Raw genomic sequence first — 22,895 nt, forward strand, 5'->3', positions numbered from 1 at the left:
GTGACCTGAAAATGGGGGCAAGGCGACGGGATTGAGGGCGAGAGTTCCATAGATTTGGGGCAGAGTGGCTGAAAACTCGATGGTGGGGCAGAGGGTCCAGGGGACAAAGAGGATGCCGGAGCCAGTCGAGTGGAGGCAGCGGGTAGCGGTATAGGGAGAGAGCAGGTTGGAGAGATAGTAGGGTGCCAGGGCCTGAAGGGGATTAAATACAAGAGTGAGGATCTTGAAATCGATCTGTTCTGTTACAGGGAGCCAATGCAGTTTGATAAGGATTGGGGTAATGGAGGGACAGAGTTTAGTGCGAGTGAGAATGCGGGCAGCGGAGTTTTGAATTAGTTGAACTTTGTGAATAGTGGAGCAGGGGAGACCAGCGGGAGGAAGGCATTTGAATAGTCGAGGTGGGAGTTGACAAAGAAGGGAAGATACTCAACAACAACAAATTATATTTGTACAGCACCTTTCATGTCGGGAGGACGTCCCAAGTCGCTGCGACTCAGTCACTACACTTAACAGCAATTACTTTTGAAACACTTTTGCCATTATAAGATTATTTCAAATGCAAGAATTAGTATGATCATTGTTATTATTATTACTAATATTATTGTCATTATATTTGATAACCATTTGCTCTAACATGTAGATTAACCACATTTACACCACATCTGTGGTATAAATTTCTATGATTCTATGACACTAATTAGGAATTGCTTGCAGATATTTGCAGATGTTTGTACCATCTTCATGTACCCGGCAGAGCCCAGACATTGGCATTTAGAGCAGTGTTGAGGGCAGCATCCATCTATGGCACATCAAGATAATTCCTCATTAATACTTTAAAAATATAACAATTTGCATAGGGGGTGAAGGCTCTGCTGTAGTAGCCTTCCTATAGTCACCTTGAATGACATTTGGAAGAGATGCTGGTGGGTTGCCAATACAAATGCAATGTGGAGTTCTGTAGCTCAGTGGGTGGAGTCCTGTAGTTCAGTGGTGAGAGCACTCGCCTCGCAAGCGAGCGACCTGGGTTCAATTCCTGGTAAGTCAAAACCTTGGGCAAGTTTCCTTACTCCACACACCTGATAATAATCCCTCAAGAAAAAAAATAATAAATTGGTCACTTCAATCCACGACTGTTTGTGGGACACTGCTGTGTACAATTGGCTGCCGCGTTTCGCCCACAAAATATACAGTTAATTCACTTTACAGTATGTTCTGTGAAGCGCTTTGAGACTCTAGAAGACATGAAAAGCACCACAACAAATGCAAGGATTATTATTATTACTTCAGGAAGAGTCATCACTTTCAGGAGATAAAGAGGAGAGAAAGTTGGCAAAATGAAAAATCTCTTGTACCTGGATTGAAAACCAGCCTGACATAGATCCAATCATGTCAGTCTCTGTTCTGAGTGTTGCACTTAAAAAGAAGAGGTGAGAGAAAGTGAAAAAATATTATTGGAATCCATCTTGCTTGTTTAGTAAGAAGCAACCAGATGGATTCCAGGAATTGTTTACAGCCATGGATTTTGTTGAAAGTGTAAGCTTTTTATTTGGTTAATATCAACCAAGCTAACCAAGATATATAGCATATCTCAAGAGCTTTTGGAAATAGGTCAGAACTAGTTACAATTCGGGCATTCTACATTCTTTGGGACTTGGGGTGTAATTTGCGGGTTGGGTTAACCATGTGCAAAAACATACAACTGTCCTTAATTTTGCAATTAACAGCCATGTAAAGGTTTACCGAATCACCTTTTAATCGGTTGTAAATTATGTAATTAAGGGCATTCCACAATTCTCTTTGTACACATGTTTTTACACCTGGTTAGCACAACCCCATGCACATGAGTTATTTCCAGTCATGTGTCAGCCCGGCTTAGCGGTTGTGGGTTCAAGAAGACATTCAATACAGTGCTATGGTATGTTGGCAGAGGTGCCATCCTATAGATGAAACATGAAACCAAGGCCCCGTCTGCCTGTTCAGTTGGACGTTAAAAATCCCATGGCACAATTCAAAAAGAGAAGGGAGTTTCTCTCAGTGTCCTGGGCACAATCCCCCATACAAAATTGGTTATTTACTTCATGGCTGTTTGTGGGACATTGCTTCGCCCATGAAATATACAGTTAATTCACTTTACAGTATATTCTGTGAAGCGCTTTGAGACGTCTCGAAGACTTGACAAGTCGCCATATCAAATGCAAGGATTATTATTATCGCTGTGTGCACTTGGACTGCCAGTCAGTTCCTGAGACAGGCAGGTCTGCAGTATTCCAGGGCACAGCTGATGACAGCACAGTCAGTCTGGCTCATCAGCAGGACTTGGAAAGGCAGACCAGTCACTGGGGGAAGGGAGTCATCCTACTCAGTTCCTGTTAACCCTGCGGGCCTAACAAGTAGGGTGGTCCTAGCTGGACAAGCAGTGGGAAAGTAATGGCAAGTGATATGGTTTCGGTTGGTTAAACTCCAGCAGTACCCCAACCCACACTCTGGGGTCACCAAGCCTTGGCTCCTGCCAATCTGCAATACTTTCTGGAATTTGGTAAACAGTATGAGTCCCTCCAGGGAGAGAGTGCACATTCCATTCCAACAATCTACCTCTGGGATTTCCTTGTGTAAGTGGGATACATGGAATTCTCAGTTTACATTGGATACTCGTAAGCATGGATGGGTTTCCGCATGTGTCAGGCTGACAAAAATAAATTGGACTGCTGCATTCATCTAGGGGGCACACAGTTACTACACTTTACAGTTTATCCTGTGAAGCACATTGGGACATCCTCCTGATGTGAAAGGCACTGTTACAAATTAAAACTTATTGATGTACTCAGAGAGGGTTCAGAGTAATAAACTTACACAATGAGGAAAACCTTCCAGAACTGAACTTGTTTTCACTGGAGAAAAGAAGATTGAAAGGGAGACGTAATCCAACTCTTTATATCCTGAGATCACAAATAATGTAGTTATAAACTGGCTGTTTAACCTTTGAACACAGAACTAAAGATCACCAGTATAAAACGCAGAAACAGTGGGTGTGTGGAATGAACTCCTATTTATATCCTATCCCCTTCTCACCTTCCCTGGCTCTCATCCCCCTCGGGTCCTCAACCAACTGATGAAGTATGTTTAGACATCCTCCAGATGAGAAAGGCACTATATAAATGTGTATTGTATTGTATTGAGTTGCAACACAGGTTATGGTGATTAATCGCCAAATGTGCAGTACAAACACAGCACGTGTTGGCCAAATGTGCAGTATAAACACACCACATGTTTGCGATTGGGCCATTTGGTGTGAGTTCTTTCTCTCTTGACAATACCTAAATAATTAGTCCTTTACTTTCAGCACCACCTCACTTCCTCGTGACTGGAACATTGAGCAGAGTGGTAGAACGTCATGGAGAATTCAATGCTCATTTTCTTGGCTTTTCACTTCAAGGGCATTCAGGATCTGCAACAGACCTGAAAGCATTCGAGAAGAAACTTTTAGTTCTTACATCTTCTAAGCTTCTAAAGAACCTTTCTTCTCAATGCTTTACTTTATCTGACTGAAAACAGACATTTATGCAAAAATAAGTAATTTAGTTTTTTTTTGATCTTGTCTGCAAAGTATCTTCTGTGAATGGGGGTGAGAAACCATTTAAAACTGGTGGAATTAGTTGTTTGCAGATAGGCAAACAGAGTTAGGATCATTCAGGGTCACTTTAACTGCACTGAAAGTCTGGCCATGATCCTTTGACATTTAAACAGTACAAGGTCAGAAAATAATTTTCACCCTTCGATTATGGAAACTGAAGTATTGCCTTGCCTTACACAAGTCTTTTCTCAAAAAAGGAATTTGTGTGGCAAAACTATTAGTTAAGTTTTTGTTGTCAGTTCAATAAATAAAATAATACTTGCCCCCGAGCTGAATTCAGGTAATACACAGAATGTAATCAAATTGAATCTGACATCAGGACAAGCTTTTAGACTTCATCTTATTATTTATTTATCAGTCTTATGAGGTAGCAATAATCTTAAAAATGTATTGTGTGATGCATTATATTTCTATAAATAGAGCTTCATTTAGCAACTGTGGCTCAAACGGCTTGTTGAAAGCATGGAAAAACGCTGCATGGACACATTTATTATATCGGAGTGGGGGTGAGATTTAAGGTCACACCTGCAGCCAATGTTTAGTAAGTACTTCATGATGCTACTCACATGAAGGATGCTACATGGATGCAATTTGTTGTTATCACTTGTCTTTGTTATCGAGTGGCCTTATTAACTGGATTAATCAACTTTGGTATAATTGATACCTCACAGGTTCCGATTTTCACCCTGAAATCTCAAAGACCTCTTGCTACCTCAGGCTCTCATTCTGAATAATATATAGAGATATGGAGAACTTTTTTGTACAGTCTGTTTTAAATTGCTAACAAAGGGTGTTTCACTGCCCCTGTGCTACTAAGTGAGTAGCACAGAAATGACATGGGTATGTGGTGTGCTTCAGATAAGAACCTAAACCAAGGTCCTATCTGCCTGTTCAGGTGGACATTAAGTATCCCATGGCGTTATTTGAAACAGATGTTCCCCCCCACCCATGTCCTGGCCATCAACCCCCCCAAATTTGTCACTTGCTTCTTGGCTGTTTGTGGAACATTGGGTGCAAATTGACTACCATGTTTGCCTAGAAATACACAGTCACTACACTGTACAGAAAATTCTGTGAAGCACGCAATACATTTGCAGATGTTTTTCAGAAATAGTTTCTCTTTGAAAGTACAGACTTTGTTGTCATAATTTGAACTTTCTCTCTCCTTCTCTCTGTGCAGACTTGCTGTGTGTCATTTCCTTTTGTTACCCCCTCACAGTTAAACACTCGTTGCACACATGTTTTGCATTTCCCAGTACCGATTTGTGTTCTTTGAACTTTACACTTATTCATTTTGTGAGAGGGACAACATTGACAGTAGATGGTCTGTTACAATAAACATGGTACACTGAATAGTTCATTCACACCTTGTTCATTCACCTTGTTATGAATAAGAAACAATAATATTTTAAAAAGTCTGCTAGCCTTTGATCTTTCCTTTTTTTAAACAAAGTAGCCGATAAGACCATTTCTAAACTATCACATATCCAAGCCATCACAAAATATTTGAGAAGAATTTTTTTAACTTTGTGAAAACGAATCCGTAATTCATAGCGGGATAAAATTTGTGGCATTTCGTAAAGTGTTCCTTTTGTTAATTATGAAATGCAGCAAAATAGGAAGCCCCTCAACATTACTGTAATTACTCCTTTTTTTAAACTTGAAATGTCTTGTTATTATTTCACTCCTGTTTCTTAATACTGTGGTACAACAATTTGATTTATATAGTTTTTGGTCAGCTGGGTATCTGACACATGCGGAAACCCATCACCATGCTTAAGAGTATCCAAGCCAAACTGAGAATTTCATGCATCCCACATACACGAGGAAATTCCAGAGATAGATTGTTGGAATGGAATATGAACTCTCATCCTGGAGGGACACATCCTGCTTATCCAATTCTGGAAAGTATTAGGCACAGGTTGGCAAGAGCCAAGGCTTGGGGACTCCAGACTGTGCAATGGTGTACTGCTGGAGTCTAACTAGCTAAACCACATTGTTATTGCTGTCTGGTAAGCTTTCCCACTGCTTATCCAGCTAGAACCACCCTCCCTTTAGGGTTTTGGCTTGCAGGATTAACAGGAGCTGAATGGGATGATTCCCTGGCCCCAGTGATTGGTCTGCCTTTCGAAGTATAGTTCTCTTTACAACTGCACTCAGCAACAACAAGACCAGGAAGTGCCTCAAAGTGCTGATACAGTTCTACACATTTTTTCTCTTTCACTTTGGTCATTTGAAATGGTAATTCTGCTCCAATGGCAGATTTTCAGGCCTATTTCACATGTAGAGTATGTCCAGTGCCTTGGGACGTCCTCCTGACGTGAAAGATGCTATATAAATGTAATTTATTGTTTGTTGGGTTACTAGGTTTAATTATCTCAGATGGTTTATGGAATGTCTAGTCCAGTTGCTTTTGTCCTGTTGGAACTCACATTCAATAATTATACTCTTTGTGGGCCATGTCTTTGACTTCTGTGAGTTTCAACAGATAAATTACCCTTAAATGTTCCACTTGTTATCCACTCACGTAAAGTGCTGCAGAGGTCTTGTTATATATATTGCAGTGTGCTCCTTCTAAACACAAATTAATTTTAAAAGTACATTCATGGAAAAAGATTCAAAGATCTTAAATTTTATTGCCTGTTTAAAAATGATGTTCTCAATTGACAGGCCATATCCCCACATTGAATAACTAGCTATGCCTTGACAGCATCAACTAAATGGAAAAATAAGTCTCAATGGATCTGTGTATGTATTGCACAATACAGCAGTTTCTGTTTTGCAGCTCCTTGTGTGGTTCCCATGAAATCTCAGTGTTTCCCTCTTGTTTTCCTCTTGTAACAGAATGACGAAGTGAATACAGTGCGAATGAAAGAACGAGGCCAAGATGCACTCGTCCTGAAAAAAGTGTCGTCAGCTAGCCCAGCCCCCACAGCAGGGAGTGCCCAGAATGACTGGAGGTAAGTGGTTCACATACTCTGCAGAGCACTCAGCAGCCAGATGGATCATATCAGCTGGAATCTAACAGTGGGAAAGAAAATAATACAACACTGATATTATGTAATGTGCTGTCAGTTAAGAAAACAAAGCAAGCAGTATGGGAAGTTCCAGACTGAGAGTTTTTGATGCCTACATACAAGACAAGGTTTCAGAAACCTTTGAAGATACTAGAATTGTGACCTTGCCTGCATTTGATGTGCCTTATTTTAAATACATCGACGAAGATTCAGAGGATGAATGGAGTATTCCTTCCCAGTCCTCAACTGAAGATGACTCTTCTGTGGATTCTTCACTGTCTGACAGGTATGTGGTGGTGTCTGGGACCCCCGAGAAGATTCTCGAGCACCTCCTGAATGATCTACATCTGGAGGAAGGTGAATGCAAAGAGACAGGTAAGGGCTATGATTCATCAAGCTAGTAAATTGAAGATACATTAATATGCTGTGACTATAAGATTAAACATGTTCTACCGTATTATGGCATGCCCAATACAACAACACTGTTTGAAGTTTACATTCTTCCCATTATATTTGAAAGCAAATAGTTTTGTTAACATTTTCACTGTGGCCTGTTCTGTGTATATTTTAAACAAATACTGTGCCAGAAAGAATGTCTCGTACAACACTCCTGTTACTGCTGTTCTAACCCTTGTTACAGTTGCAATGTGTTATAGATTGGCACTTGCAGAAAGGCAAATTCAAACCATAATTTACTCGGTTCTGACTGATCCATTCTGTGCTAGTTTTCTCTCTCTTCGTGATGCAGATCACAAAATAAGCGAAAAATAGTTCTTAATGATCTTCTTAGGACAGAAAGATCGAAAGGCTAATGACATTCACACTAATAATAATATTAGGTAGGTCCTTCAGAATTCAGAATTGGCCCAAAATAGACAGGTACAACATTGCTGCTATACATTATTAATTACAGAGGTACAATGAGACTAACATTGTAAAGCTTTCTGACAGTGAGAGATCAGCACACCAATTGTCATCTGTACCTTGACTATAAACTGTGACTGAGCAAGCATTGCCAGAATCAAGCTAAATCGAAATTATGATTTAAGCAGAAATTGAAAATTCTACACCCTTTATAAAATAGTGGAAAAATAGTTCATACCAGAAAATTGTACAATAGAACTTTGTTTCTGCAAACTGTTCAATATATTTCAGGCAAAGGATGCATTACAATTAATAGAGTTACTTAAACTTTTGCTAAAAAGCATTACTTTTGCTGGTAACCTTCACATTTGTGGTAAGAGTTGGATGGTAAATGTCACTGAATTTTAAGGCAGTTCTAAGTTTGGAAGTAAAGCAGGGAATTCTGAAAATGTATTGCACATCATTTTGGATTGTATGTTATGGTTTGCAGACATTTTTAGATGAAAACTACTGTAGATAATTTCCAAACTGTAATTGTTTTCAATAAGCAATTTTATTGTCTTCACCTTTACAGACTTATAGCAAAATAATAGATGCATATATAACCTACATTACCTGACTATTTATATATAATAATAATATAATAATCCTTGCATTTTATATAGCGCCTTACCATGTTGTCAAAACATCGTAAAGCAGATGTACGAAATGTATACTATGTAAAATAGCATAAATATACTTTGGTTAATACATATATAAAACCTGCTTATTTCCTGTACCATTTCCATTTAATAATTATAGTGAGTCTTGAATAGATCTGTGTCGATCTAACAAGTACTCAACTTGCCACATTGTTAATAGGTTTCACCCAGTTATCAGACATGAGCATATGATTTTTCATTTCTGGCTTTTTACAAATAATTTATGTCTAATCCCTTGTGTCAGCCTGTAATTATCTTAAACGCTCCTTCCTCCACCCCAATACTTTTGAGACACATTTTGCAGACGCCCGTGGAAAAATAAATTGGTCAACTCTCTCAGGGCAGCGTCAGCATAAATAATGTAGAAACATAAAATATATTGATGTTGCCACATCCAGTATTGTACCTTAACAGTTCAATATAAACAACACTAGCAAAAGCCATCAATGCATTCAAATGACAAGCTTTGTAGGAGAAATTCCACCAGAGTCTAAATTTACTCCATTCACTTAGTATTTCAAAGTAGGAAGAATTTGACAAATTGTGGAATTCAACCTTAAAATAACATAACATAAATAAAAACTTCAAATTAAGACGTATTTTAGAATTTGCCGTATTCTGAACACTCTGAAATACTTCATAAATAGAGTACATCTAGACACAGGTGAAATTTTGACCTCTCTGTTTCTGAACCCTGTTTTTAATTTTTTGTTGTTCAGCCGGGTATCTGACACATGTGGAAACCAATCACAATGCTTAATAGCATCCAAACTAGATTGATCTATATGTTAATGTCCTGTGTCTAGATTGGAATGTGCACTCTTTTCCTGGAGGGACTCACTTTGCTTAGCTAACTTAGGAAAGTATTAGGCACAGCTTAAACTGCACAGCTTGCCATTGAAAGACCTGTCTGACAAGCTTTCCCCTGTTTGTGCAGCCAGGTCCACCGTTCCCGTTAGGTCTTTGCCTTGCATGGCTAACAGGAGCTGAGTAGGAAGGAATCTTGCTCTTTGTGCTCGTCTGTCCCTCCAAGGTTTGCTGATGAGCCAGGCTTGCTGGTCTGTCATCAATAGAACCTCCGGACCAGCTTGGCAGAGGATTGACTTGATTCCAGTGGTTTGTTGCTAAGCACATAACCTTGGAGCCAATTTAGTTCCAAGGAGATAATAATAATAATCTTTCCATTTGATACAGTGCTTTATCATGCCTTCGAGATGTCTCAAAGCGCTTCATGGAATATACTATAAAGTGAATTGACTGTGTATTTTGTGAGCAAAACGCGGCAGCCAATTGCGTGTAGCAGTGTCCCACAAACAGTCGTGGATTAAGTGACCAAATTATTATTATTTTGTGAAGGAATTATTATTCCCGGAGAAGCGATCTACCAATCGACTAACAACCGGGTTCCTACTTATTGCTATGTAAACAGAGGTGTGTGGAGTAAGGAAAGTTGCTCAACATTTTACCCTGCTAGGAATCGAACCCAAGTCCTCTTGCTTGCGAGGCGAGTGCTCTAACCACTTCCCCATTTACCTCCCTCCAAAGAGGACAGTCTCACCCCTAGGGAGGATAGCCTTATTTTTTGACATTGAAAGTAACGCAACTAGTACTTTGTGTTTTGTCAGTGTGTTCTACATAAAAAATATACTTTGATTTCACTGTGTCTTGTTCTCTTTTAGTATTGTGTAATATTGAATAGAAGACTTTTTTCCAGTGTAATTTAGAACACTTCTTAATACTTCATCAATTTTTAGCAAGCAACTGGCTAAAGTATTGCAAAGATCCAGCTGTGCAATTTATTTCTATCAGTCACAATGCTGCACAGTCACAAATGCCCTGTAATATTCTTCTACCTACCATGTGATGCATACCAGACACTACAACCAGCCTGTGATTAGGTCATTCAGACAATGTAGTCACACGTTAGGACATCCACGAACAGCATATACTGTAATACAGTATAAGAACATATTCTGCTTGTAACCAACCCTGACATTCACATAACATTAATGGATTGGCTGCATGTTGGCCTAGAAAAATACACAATCACTACACTTTACAGGAACTTTGTGAGATCCTTTGAGACCTTCTGGGTGTTATAGGTGCTGTATTAAATGCTAGGATTATATTTATGTATTATTATCATGAACAGTATGGAGAAAGGCTGATATTGTAAGTGGACAATACTTGTTACAAACAGTTCTTCATTCTCACTTTTAAATCCCTCCACAGACTTGCCTCACCTTCCTCTGTTACCTCCTCAAATCTTATTGACCCAGTCACTCCCTTTGCTCAGTGAGCACCAGCCTGCTTCGTGTTCCCCACCCTACCCATCCCACAGTCAATGGCCGGGTTTTCAGCCTTTTTGACCCCACTCTTTGGAACTCCATCCTGGAGCCCATCCCTCTCGCTCCCTCTCTCACCTGGTTCAAAGTCTGTCTCAAGATCTACCTCTTTGATCTACCTCTTTTCGGTCTCTTTCCCCTCCCCACCTCTTTCAGAGTAGATGTCCAGCTTGGTGCCCAGTCATCACTGTTAACTGCTTTGGGACATCCCAAAGGCCCAGTATAAAGGTAAATTTGTACTGTATTATACCAAAATAAGGTACATTTTTTAATAAAAGGGAGTGTTTCCACTTCTAATAATGTAACTACTAGACCTACACTTGTATTCACGGTTTCTTTTTGATTAAAACACACTTTTTTCTACTTCTAACCTCCATCTGCATTGAATAATAATAATCCTTGAATTTGATATAATTTTTCGGGGGTAATAATCCCTCCAAAAACATAATAATGTGGTACTCAATCCAAGAGTGTTTGTGGGACACGGTTGTGTGCAATTTGCTGCTGTGTTTCACCCATAAAACAGCCTACACTTTACAGTATATTCTGTGAAGTGCTTTGAGATGTCTCGAAGACGTGATAAGGCACTGTATCAAATGCAAGGATTATTATTATCATTGCAAAAAATAAGACTATTTTACTATGCAGATAAAAAATTATTTCCAAAACACCAATCTATCACATACATGAAGAAGAAGGGAATAGAGGAGTGGGGTGGAGGGAGGGAAGGGGAGATTAGGAAGAGTGGAGGTTCGTGTGGAGTACGGCCTAATGTCATGTTTCAGTGATGTAGATTCTATGTATTTACACAAAACATTGCAATTCTAATTCTATCTTCATCATGTGCTCTCATTTTCTTTCCTCTTTTCCTTGCCTGAAGGCAATCACTCTTGTTTGAGTACAGTTCCCTCCAATATCATAACTCCTGTGTGAGTCCAGACAATGGGTGTTTTGCAGATTATCGGTGTGTTATCCCTATATTTAACACATCCTATATATCTAGATTATTCACTCCTCCTTCAGTATTGCTCTTTTATGTTGCAAGCTTCTGCTAGATAATAATCCTTGCAGTTGAAATACCGCCTTTTATATGCCACAAACTTCATAAGCTATCCAGTTTTAGCTGGTTAGACTCCAGCAGTACCTCAGCGTACCCTCTTGGGTTCCCAAACCTTGGCTCTTGCCAACCTGTGCCTAATACTTTCCAGAATTACATAAACAACAACTTGTATTTATATAGCGCCCTTCACGCCAGACTGATGTGTCCCTCCAGGGAGGGAGGTTGTATTCCATTTCAATAAACATGTATGAAATTTCCTTATATAGGTGGTATGTAAGGAACTCTGAAACAAAAACAGAGAAAGCTGGGAAAACTCAGCAGGTCAGGCAGCATCTATGGAGAAAGAAAAGTGAGTCAACATTTTGGGTCCATCACGACCCTTCGTCAGAACCAAAGGAACTCTGTTTGGTTTGGATACTCAAACATGGCAATGGGTTTCTGCATGTGTCAGACACCTGGGTGACATCTTTCATGGTCTCAGGGCTTCAATGTAGGATTTAGTGTAAAGGATTTAGTGTAAAGTGCAGTGACCATGTATTTGGTAAGCGAAGGATGCATAGATACCTTTAATTCCAGTGGCTTTAAGTGCAAATTTTTCCCAGTAGTCTGTTGCAGTGATTCTCCCTGTTTCTAGAGTTTCACCAATTTGACATAGTTTCTGTGGAACTTGTAGAAATGGCATTTACAGATTTGAGCAACATGGTCAAGACTGAGTGTACATCAATGCACGGAGTAAATGTGATGTAAATGCAACTTTGAGATTTTTCCTGCATTTATACTGCACGTTTCGTGGGTAGTTGTCACCAACGTACAGTATAAAAGGGGTGTAAGGCAGCTCAAATTGTGGGGAGTTGTGCTCCAAACATTACCTGGAAAAGGTAATATCAGGAGCAGTGATATTTGCCCTCAATTCACAATAGAGCAACATTAATAGCAGCATTGACGGTGCTCAGCAATGATCTGATAAAAGTTCTCAGGCAGCCCGTGGCTGACCCAGGGACCTTGAATATTATTAAAGAGTTGGTCCTGTGAGCAAAAGATTTGTGTAGTATTTTGTAGCACAGAATACATTGTTATATGAATTGCAATAAGATTGCAGCACAGCAAGTGTTCTCAGAATAGGAATTGTGTCCTTGTAACAAAATACAATTTGCCCAGCTTCCTCACCTCTTAGCTTGCCTGGGAGAAAGATCCTTATTTATTAATATATATATATATTATTTTTACTCCATTTTTGATATTATTATTATTTTCCACTCCATTGATTGATGGTGTTTTCCCTGATGCCATGTGCTCATGCTCAGGCGGTGAACCAAACAAACCAGCGCCAATCTATAAATCCCTGTTATTCGGTTAGAATGTCATGCTTTCAGCATTCACTTCCTGTCCTCCAAGCAACAACAACAACAACAACAACAAGATTCCATTTATAAAGCGCCTTTCACGTCAGGAGGTCGTCCCAAGGCGCTGCACAGTTGGGTCATGACCCGAGCAGGGGGGGAATGGTGAGGGGAGAGAAGGGAGGGAGCGAGGAGGGGGTAGAGAGTCGAGAGGGGAGCTGAAGGCACGGTCAAAGAGAAAGGTTTTGAGACCGGCCTTGAAGGAGGAAAGGGAGGAGGCGGCGAAGGCACTGGGGGATAAAGTTCCAGAGCCTCGGGGCTGAGAGGCTGAAGGCCCGACCACCGATGGTAGGGCGGTTGGGGCGGGGGATGTGGAGCAGAGCGGAGCCAGAGGAACGGAGGGTACGGGCAGGTAGGTAAGGGGATAGTAGGTCGGAGAGGTAGGGGGGAGCAAGGCCGTGAATGCTCTTGTAGGTGAGGATGAGGATCTTGAATTGGATCCTCTGGGGGATGGGGAGCCAGTGGAGGCGAGTGAGGGTGGGAGTGATGTGGTCCCGAAGCCTGGTGCGGGACAGTACACGAGCTGCAGAGTTCTGAATGACCTGCAGCTTGTGGAGGGAGGTGGCGGGAAGGCCGGTGAGGAGAGAGTTCCCATAGTCCAGCCTTGAAGTGACAAAGGCGTGAACCAGGGTTTCAGCAGCGTGAGGGGTGAGGTAGTGCCGTAGTCTGGTGATGTTCCGGAGGTGATGGAAGGCGGTGCCAGTTGTGTTGCGGATGTGAGGGAGAAAGGACAGCTCAGGGTCGAACAAAACGCCGAGGTTCCTGACTGGCTTTGAGAGGTGGAGAGTGCAGCCTTGGATGCTGATGGTGTCGGCGCCTGAGGGGTCGCAAGGGGTCCACCTCCTCTTGAAACCCTTCCAGTCAGCCTTTGGATATTGGAAATTCACTTGACGGAGAGAGGATTAAGTACAGTTAGATTGCTTTAAAACTTCATTTTAATATTCCAAAATGATTACATATTAAAATTGGACAGCGATAATACTTTACAGTACATCCTGTGAAAATCTTTGAGACAGCCTCCTGGTGTGAAAGACGTTCTATCAGATGTAAGGATTATTTTTTAAATATCCAACCAGACATCCTAGTTCTAATTTCTGACCTTTAATTTTCTATTCAAACCATACCTATCTGATGAGATGATTAGATTTTCTTGTAGCTTTCAATGTTAAATTGAGATCCCATAAGCTGTTCAGGTGGGTGAAACTATAAGAAAAAGAATGGATGTTTCTCCCCCCAGTGATCTGGCCAGGAATCCTCCAGATGATCTGGTCATTCACCTTCTGGTTGTTTGTGGGTCTTTGCATTGTCCAAAATGGCTAGTGCGTTTGCCTCCAAAAATAGGCACTGCAATGCGACAGTAATTACTTTAGAACTGTTTTGAAATGGTTTTACATTATAGGTGCAATGCTAAATGCAAGTTGTTTTCCTTGCTTCCTTGCTTCCTTGCTTCCTTGCTTCCTTGCTTCCTTCTTCCTTCCTTCCTTCCTTCCTTCCACTCTTCCATTCACATTGTCATCGATAGCATCACTTGTTCCAGAGAGCTGACTCCTTACCATTTTTTCAGAACTATTAATGGTTAACAGAAACCAGCAGACAAGCCTTGTCAAATCTTTTTAATGCAGTGTCTGTCTAATTATTTCCCCCAAACACACAGGCATGCGTTTGAACTTGCCTGCAATACAATGTGATGCCCAGAGGCATTGTAGGATTTTGCAAGAAATTCCATCAACCCTGAATACTCTAAAGAGCTGGCAACTTTAAGGTGGGAATAGCATTCTTCCCATCAATCAATGGAAAATAGCCACGGATCTGTCACAGCTCCAGCCCAAAAGTCAGCTTGGCAATAGACCCCCGTTGAGCACTAAACACTGAAATAAAATATTCATCAATCAATGTGCTTTTGTGAAATCATCCACTACAAAAAAATCATTCATAGCAGCCGAATTTTCCTTGTGCAGATTGCTGCTGTTGATCAAAATATTTCCTGATGGTCACATTCTTTATTTACAAAACTTTGGTCCCGAAGGGCAATTGAAAAAGTTATTCAATCTCTGCCACACATTCAGTATTCAGCCTCTACACTGGACACCATACGGTTTTATGTTCAGAACTCGGAACAGGTCAGGGCAGCTCACTGCTATATGTACATACCTAGGAAGAAAGGAGTGTGTAAGATTAGTAAAGACCATTGTTAACCTTCTGGCTAGTTACAAAGACAAAATAATATATAACCATTTACTCATTCTCCTTATTTCACATGCCCTTCAATCAATTTCTTTGGATTATCCTTGAGTTTATGATAGCCCTACATCTTGCTCATTCACTTCATGGCTGTTTACAGGACCTTTCTGCGTCAAAATTGGCTGCCTACAAATACACAGTCACTACACTTCACAGTAAAATCCTGTGAAACTCCTCAAGACGTCTAAATGATCCGAAAAAGCGCTATATTAAATGTGAGGATTATTATTGTTATATTATCTAAAACACTCAGCTCAGCCATTGTTAAGAGTGAAATAGAACATCCCGGGTTCTGCTGCTACAGTTATCCTTCAGATAGTGTTAGGTGAATGCTGTAACTGTTTTGAGAATATTGTGAACTGATAGGACTGAGTTATCCTGATTCACCTGCACTGTGCTCAGGCACAGTCGGTGTGTATTTAATACTATATAAGCCTTGCAATTAATTTAGCCCCTTTTCACATTGGGTGGACTTCTCAAAGCACTTCACAGGATTCGTTGTAAAGTGTTGTGACTGTGTAATTGTAGGTGACCACGGCAGCCCATTTTGGGCACAGCAATATCCCACAAACAGCCATGAAGCAAATGGTCAAATTTTATCATGGGGAATTATTGGCCAGGATTGTTGATCGAAAACCTAAATAAAGGTCAGCCTTGGTGAAAGGGTTAAAGTTTTAGTCCAATGATTTCTTCAAATACATATTTTAGATATTTGGTTTATGGTAAATTGCAACTGAAGTATTCTTCTAGGCCAATCAAATGTATAATTATGGAAAAAATTCTACTGAAGATGAACAAAAAAAAATGCAGTGTCTTTAATAATAATAATCGTTGCATTTGATACATCACCTATAACATGTCAAAGTGCTCCAGAATATTTCTGTGAAATGGAGCGTGTATTCCTGACTCAACTGAGCCAGGCTGACATCTAAAATTATGACAACTTTACACAGAGAGGGGTGAATTATGTTGAATGTACTAACCAGAGGGGTGACAGATGCTATCAGACATTTCGGGCGGGGGGGGAAGATTCAGATAAATATTTGGCAAATAAATCAATGCAGGATTTTTTAAAAAAGCCACAAAAATGTGCCCATACCAATGTAAAAGAAGAAAACATACACAGCAGGAAGTCCCAAGGATGCACCTCAGTGTAGAGTTGTTGAGTTAGCTGAACCCTCTCAGTTGGGATGTGCCAATTGGCCTCAATACCTTGCAGGTTTCAGTGTTGGTTTTGGAATAATTGTTCAACTCAATATTTACGTATCTAATATACTAAACATTGATTACCCCATGGATATGTTATTTGGGTGTGTCTGCTTTAGACTGTCAAAAGCAGTGTATGATGACATTTGGCAGCAGAAGAGTGGTTGTGGTCATTTATAGCGAGGCGGAATCCCATTTCACCTTATGTTTCTTTAAGACAAGCCAACAAGAGTCCTGTAGCTCAGTGGTTAGAGCACTCGCTTTGCAAGTGAGAGACCTGAGTTCAATTCCAGGCAGGGCGAAACCTTGGGCAAGTTTCCTTACTCCACACGCCTAATAATAATCCCTCCAAAACTAAAAACAATAATTAAATTGGTCATTTTCAATCTACGACTGTTTGTGGGACATTGCTGTGCGCAATTGGCTGCCGCGTTCGCCCACAAATATACAGTCAATTCACTTTACAGTGTGTTCTGTGAAGCGCTTTGGGACGTCCTCCCGACGTGAAAAGCGCTATATCAAATGCAAGGATTATTATTATTATTATTATTATTAAAAGTAATCTTCAGACACTGAAAACGCCTCTTGAGCTCATCCTACTTTCACATTGAACTGCACTAAACTATAAAATGCTCTGTACTGTCCCGCACCAGGCTTTGGGACCACATCACTCCCACCCTCGCTCGCCTCCACTGGCTCCCCATCCCCAGAGGATTGTTTTCAAGATCCTCATCCTCACCTACAAGGCCATTCATGGCCTTGCTCCCTCCTATCTCTCCGACCTACTATCCCCCTACTTACCTGCCCGTACCCTCCGTTCCTCTGGCTCCGGTCTGCTCCACATCCCCCGCCCCAACCGCCCTACCATCGGTGGCCGGGCCTTCAGCCTCTCAGCCCCGAGGCTCTGGAACTCTATCCCCAGTGCCTTCGCCGCCTCCTCCCTTTCCTCCTTCAAGGCCGGTCTCAAGACCTTTCTCTTTGACCGTGCCTTCAGCTCCCCTCTTGACTCTCTACCCCCTCCTCGCTCCCTCCCTTCCCTCCCCTCTCCCTCCCTTCCCTCCCCTCACCATTTCCCCCTTGCTCGGGTCCTGACCCAACTGTACAGCGCCTTGGGACGTCCTCCCGACGTGAAAGGCGCTCTATAAATGGAATCTTGTTGTTGTTGTTGTTGTTGATGCTTTTAGCACCATCCAAGCAGGCAATCCACCACTTGGTACCTTGAAAAACATGTTTTGCATGGAAAGGAAGAAAGTTAAACAAGATCTTTCTTATGTAGCTGACTTTTTACGGTCAGCTGGATGTCTGGCACATGTGGAAACCCATCATCATGATTAAGAGTATCCAAACCAAACTGAGAATTCTACACATCCCACGTGGAAATTTCTGTGCATTGGAACGGAATGCACACTCTCTCCCTGGAGGGCCCCTGAATGGGAAGAATATCTGGCCCTATTCCTGACTGAGTTATAGGGAGAACTATGAGACAAGATTTGTCTAATATGGGTATCCACAGGGACTTTATTACGTAGTCAGTGCACATCATTTTAATAAAAGGTTTTTACCGCATTTTAAATAACATCATGAAATGTGAAGTTGGCAAATGTTGTGGGAAGGCTATTTTGGACTTTTTCAGATGACCTATAATGGGATTAGGGTCAACAATTTCGTAAAATACGCCAAAATGTAAAAATAAAATGGTAAGCAAATCCCCACCGACCTATAGTGGTCATTTCACTATCCAGCCTTTTTCCCTGTGATACCTGTGCAAACCATGATTAGCGACGTGAAAGGCGCTCTATAAATGGAATCTTGTTGTTGTTGTAGCTCTTCCCATCACCTCTTGGGAATATCACAAGTTAGACCTCATTGTCGCACTGAATTTATTTTCCCATTGCTGCAGTTGTTGCATCTGAGAATTATTTCTGTTTGTCACTTTCACTTGCCAAAATCAAAACCTGACTTTTAGAGAATCTCTTAAAAAGCATTAACCATCCTTCAGATGATAGGTTAAACAAAGTCCTGTCTGCCTATACTGGTGAATGTTACAGATCCTATAGCACAATTCTGAAAGAGGAGGGAGTTTCTCCCTGTGTCCTGACTAACAATCCTCCAAATAAAATTGGTCATTCACTTCATGGTTGTTTGTGGGACACTGTTGTGTCCCACAAAGTTAGCTGTGAGTTTGCCCATAAAATGCAGTCAGTCCACTTGACAGTATATCTTTTGAAGAACTTTGGAATGTACTCCTGACGTGAAAGACACAATACCAAATGTTAGGATTATTATTTATTATTAACTAATAAAGCCTGAATCTTCTCATTTACCACGGTAATTATATGGGTCCCGATTTTCCTGTCTTGCCATTGGCTTTTAATATGTGCTACACCCATTGTTTCAAACACAGATAGAAGGTTAGTTCCAGTCCTATAACGTATGCACCTTCCATCAACTCTAATCTCGGTACTGTACTAGGAACAAGGCATTTTGGCAGCTGTGAAGGTCATTGTCACAGCTCAAAGCAGCATCAGCTGGAGCCCCTGAGAGTGCATTCTTGCTGATCATCTAGTTCCCCAATGATGCTCAACTATTAATAGTTCTTCTAAATAAATGAAACAAAAACACGCTCATGTCCCACAACGGCAGGAGTTCTATAATGAAATGTATTTTGTAAGCAAAGGAATTTGAGCAGCCTGAGATAGCATCCACATCAACAACAACTTGCATTTTTATTGTGCACTTTATGAGGTTAACAGTTTGGAACATTGTATGGTGGTGGGATTGGACCCTGGGCAAGGGAGTAGGGGGAGGGGAAGGCATGGTCAAAGAGGTAGGTTTTCAGGTGTGATTTGAAGATAGATAAACTAGGGGCAATGGGGTTGAGGCAGGGAGTTCCAGAGATTAAGGTGTAATGGACTGAAGACATGGACACTGATGGTGGGGCAGAGGAGTCAGGGATGTGCATTGTGTGTTAGCTAAGTGAAGGGGGCAGGCAGAGGAGTGAGGTATGAGAGGGTCAGAGAGATACGGAGGAGATATCAAAATTGAACTGCTCAGAGACAGGAAGGCAGTTGATTTGGGGAGATGTGCATGTGGAGTTTGGTGCAGATAAGGATATGAGGATTGGAGCACTGGATTAGCTGGACTTTGTGGATAGTGGATATGAGGAACCAGCAAGGAGTGTGTTTTGAGAAATCAAGGCGAGAGGTGACAAAAGTATGGATGAAGATTTTGGCAGCATTTAGTGTGGCTTCACTTCACTTCCTATGACCATTCTTCACTGGTATCTTATATGGTTACAATAATGACACTCTCACTTCTCACATCAACACAACACTTGTGACATTGATACTAATACTAAAGTACACTTCATAAGAAAGGTACACATGAATAAAGTTCTGTGACCCATTTGATCTCTTCCTTCCAGAATACTAAACTTCCCATTTTTCTTAAATGAGTCCAGAACCTTCCTGGTAACAGATTCCAATTGGTCGTTACCCTCCATGTCTCCTAATATTGCCCTTCACACCCCTGGTTTAGCAATCCAGTAGAGTATTTGAATCTGTTACAAAACAGGTAACAAATCTGTATTCAGTCATAGGTTAGTAGGGACGCGAAACAGAGCAGTGCAGTGCAATCCTTTGTTCAACTGTAAAGATTTAGTCAAGGTATTAAGACCTTGTGGTTAAAATAATATGGTTAAAATGTGTATACAGTATGATATATTCTGCTGAATAGCCACACATCCAATAGAACAATAGTGAATTTCTACTGGAGTGTCTGGACAATATCATGGCCAGAGTCAATGCGAGTTTAACAGATATGTTACTGATAAGACAGGAAATTGAAATATATTCTGATGGAAATGGATACACAAGATGATTTTGGAGTAAAACACAGCTTTTGATAGGTTTTAAGATACAGCAATAAAAGTAACACTGGCTAATTTGCTATTTAATGAGCTTTATTATAAAACTGAGCTGATGGTTGACCTAACAATTGTAAACGGATGTGGGTATGTTATTCACTTTACTGGATTTACTCTACAGGATTTAGTGCAAAGAGTATTAACTGTAAATTATTCCTTGTACTGAGTTAAGATACTTCTCAAAGCTTTAATGTTGGGATATTTTCAGTTTAACATGGTTTTGTCTCTGCAGATATCTTGCTGGATGATTTTCTCCTCACTTACACAGTCTTCATGTCAACCAATGACTTAAGCCAAGCATTACTGAGGCAATATCCTTTCCGTGTTTAAACAGATTACGTTTCCACATCAACTCAAAAGCAAATTATATTTAGATGAGTATCACATTCTTGAAGCTGTTTTGTCCTGTAAGTATAAGCTTAGAGTTGCACGAATTCGCAGGTTCATTTGCTCGATAATAATTATTGAAAGGAAGACTTCTATTATGAAATGAAATCACTACTCAAACGCACTAAATAAAGGGCTGAAGAACATTTGTAATAGATCAGTTTTTGACATGAGAGCTTCATGTCAGAATAAAATCTGTGGTACTTCAGCAACTCCCACCCACAGAGATCACAGAGGATATCTTGTACAGTTGACTAAAGTCATTCAAAATGCTCAGGCGCTGATGACAACCCTTGGTGTGCAGAGTAATGATCTGATGATGGGTAGAGTAGAGCATCACTGAAATAAGAAGAGATTGCTTAAAATTCAATTCAGTAAAATGTTCCACTTTAAAGAGACGTCAACGTCAAAAAATTATAGAGATGAAATGGCTATTCCTCTTCCCCGGTCTTGGCTTAATGGTTGGATCACCGATCTCTGATCTCTGCTCACAGTTGCCATTTGAGTCCAGCTAAAAATGAGATATTAACCCAGCTCTATTGGTGTGCTGTCAAGAAGCCCTCAGACCCTGGTTACAGGGTTGAAACATGAACCAGGGCCTGATTGCGAATATCGAAGGTTGTGGACAAAATAGTTTGAAATCGGATTTCAGACAAAACCAATGTTTGTGGGCTTCTTGGTCCCAGAGCTAGACTTTAGGAATTGTAGAAAAATGTGACATTTCATAACCGATTTGGTATGACAATTAAATACATTATTAAATCTATATTAGCTTTCAAAAGGGAACTATATAAATATCTAGCAGGAGTCAACTGCAACGGTATAGGGAAAGGAACAGGTAAACTGAAAGGGTTGCTCTTAAAAGAGCAGACAGAGACACAATGGGCCAAATGACCTTCTGTGCTGTGAATTTCTATGATTTTATGAAGGCACAGAAGGGAAAATAAAAGATAAACAAAGTGCTAAAACATGGCATTGTTCGATGCAGTGAAAAAGACACAATCCGTGAACAAAATCTCCAGTAAGTTTTCTCTTCCATTTTGATCTCAGCCCTATACTGTCGAGTTTGAAGATTGATGCTGTGTTTATCCTGCTGGCAGCAAAGTGATATCACTGCCAGCAGCAGAACACTGTGGATCAGGAACCCTAATTTATACCTTCATTCAAAGAAACAACATTTGGATTTGATCTCCAAGTGTGTGTGTGTGTGCTGTTTATCGCATGCGCAGAACTCAGGGGTAGGGTACAAGTATTCTAAATGTTGTTAAAGAGACAGTCACACAACCAACCTTTTATTACCATTAGATATAACATTCTTGGGCTGTTGTCAGACTACCTGTGAGGTTGTGGAACTGTTCTAAGTAATATTCCACAACCAAATTTTCCAGGTTAATGTTCTCTGTAAAGGCGAAAAGAGTCAGCAAATGTTAGTGGCAGTAAATGTGTCCCTTCACGGTGAGTAGGATGCTGCTGTAATGCAAGTGTGTGAGCTGCCAATAGAGTTAGTAAATCTTCTGTGCTTCTTTCAACCAAGGTCATTACAGGAACAGAGCCCTGCTCTGAGAGATAAGAGAGTGGTTTGATCTTATGCCAAAATTTGATTGATGTAACTGACTGACAGTCCAGTGACTTGAATAAAATCATGCAAGTTGGCTGATTTAGGAGGGAATTGGCTTGAGTGCAGTTGCCTAATGCTGGGCTCTTTGATAGTACCGTTAACCTCTGGAGTCTCGCTGCTAGAGAAAGCAGGAATGATCGTTTCAAGTAGTTGTTGCTTAAAGGGCGTTGTTGCCATTCATTGTGCAGTTTCTCCCCTTCTCCCCCCCACAGTGTGCGTGGCATGCTTGTAACATTGAGACATATTCATACTGACATTCTGTCCAGGAATATTGTTTGATGAAGTTTGCAACCACAAGGAAAAAACTGTCAAGTGGGAATGGAGTTTTAATATGTGGCAGATTTACTTACACTCTACATGCTACCCAACAACTTAGTGGAACATTTAAACATTGCGCTTGGGTTTGAATGTGTTTGAACCAATACCCTTTTAAGAATCAGAAAGATCTGAGATTGGATTTAGAGACATGGCAGAAAATTGTCTCAAGTGATCTGTTTAAT

At 40.6% G+C, this 22,895-nt stretch overlaps 1 protein-coding gene across 1 annotated transcript in view; it reads left to right on the top strand.

The window, feature by feature from the left end:
• Positions 1 to 6,728: 6,728 nt before the first annotated feature.
• rapgef5a (Rap guanine nucleotide exchange factor (GEF) 5a) overlaps positions 6,729 to 22,895 on the top strand; it is a 45,467-nt gene continuing 29,300 nt past the window's right edge. Inside the window, exons 1-2 of the mRNA XM_042332115.1 lie at positions 6,729 to 7,023; positions 20,623 to 20,701. Of these exons, the coding sequence (XP_042188049.1) occupies positions 6,729 to 7,023; positions 20,623 to 20,701 (374 nt within the window). The remainder of the gene's footprint in view (positions 7,024 to 20,622; positions 20,702 to 22,895) is intronic.

The sequence above is a fragment of the Callorhinchus milii genome, unplaced genomic scaffold, assembly GCF_018977255.1.
Source record: "Callorhinchus milii isolate IMCB2004 unplaced genomic scaffold, IMCB_Cmil_1.0 Scaffold2, whole genome shotgun sequence".
In the NCBI taxonomy this organism is placed as follows: Eukaryota; Metazoa; Chordata; class Chondrichthyes; order Chimaeriformes; family Callorhinchidae; genus Callorhinchus; species Callorhinchus milii.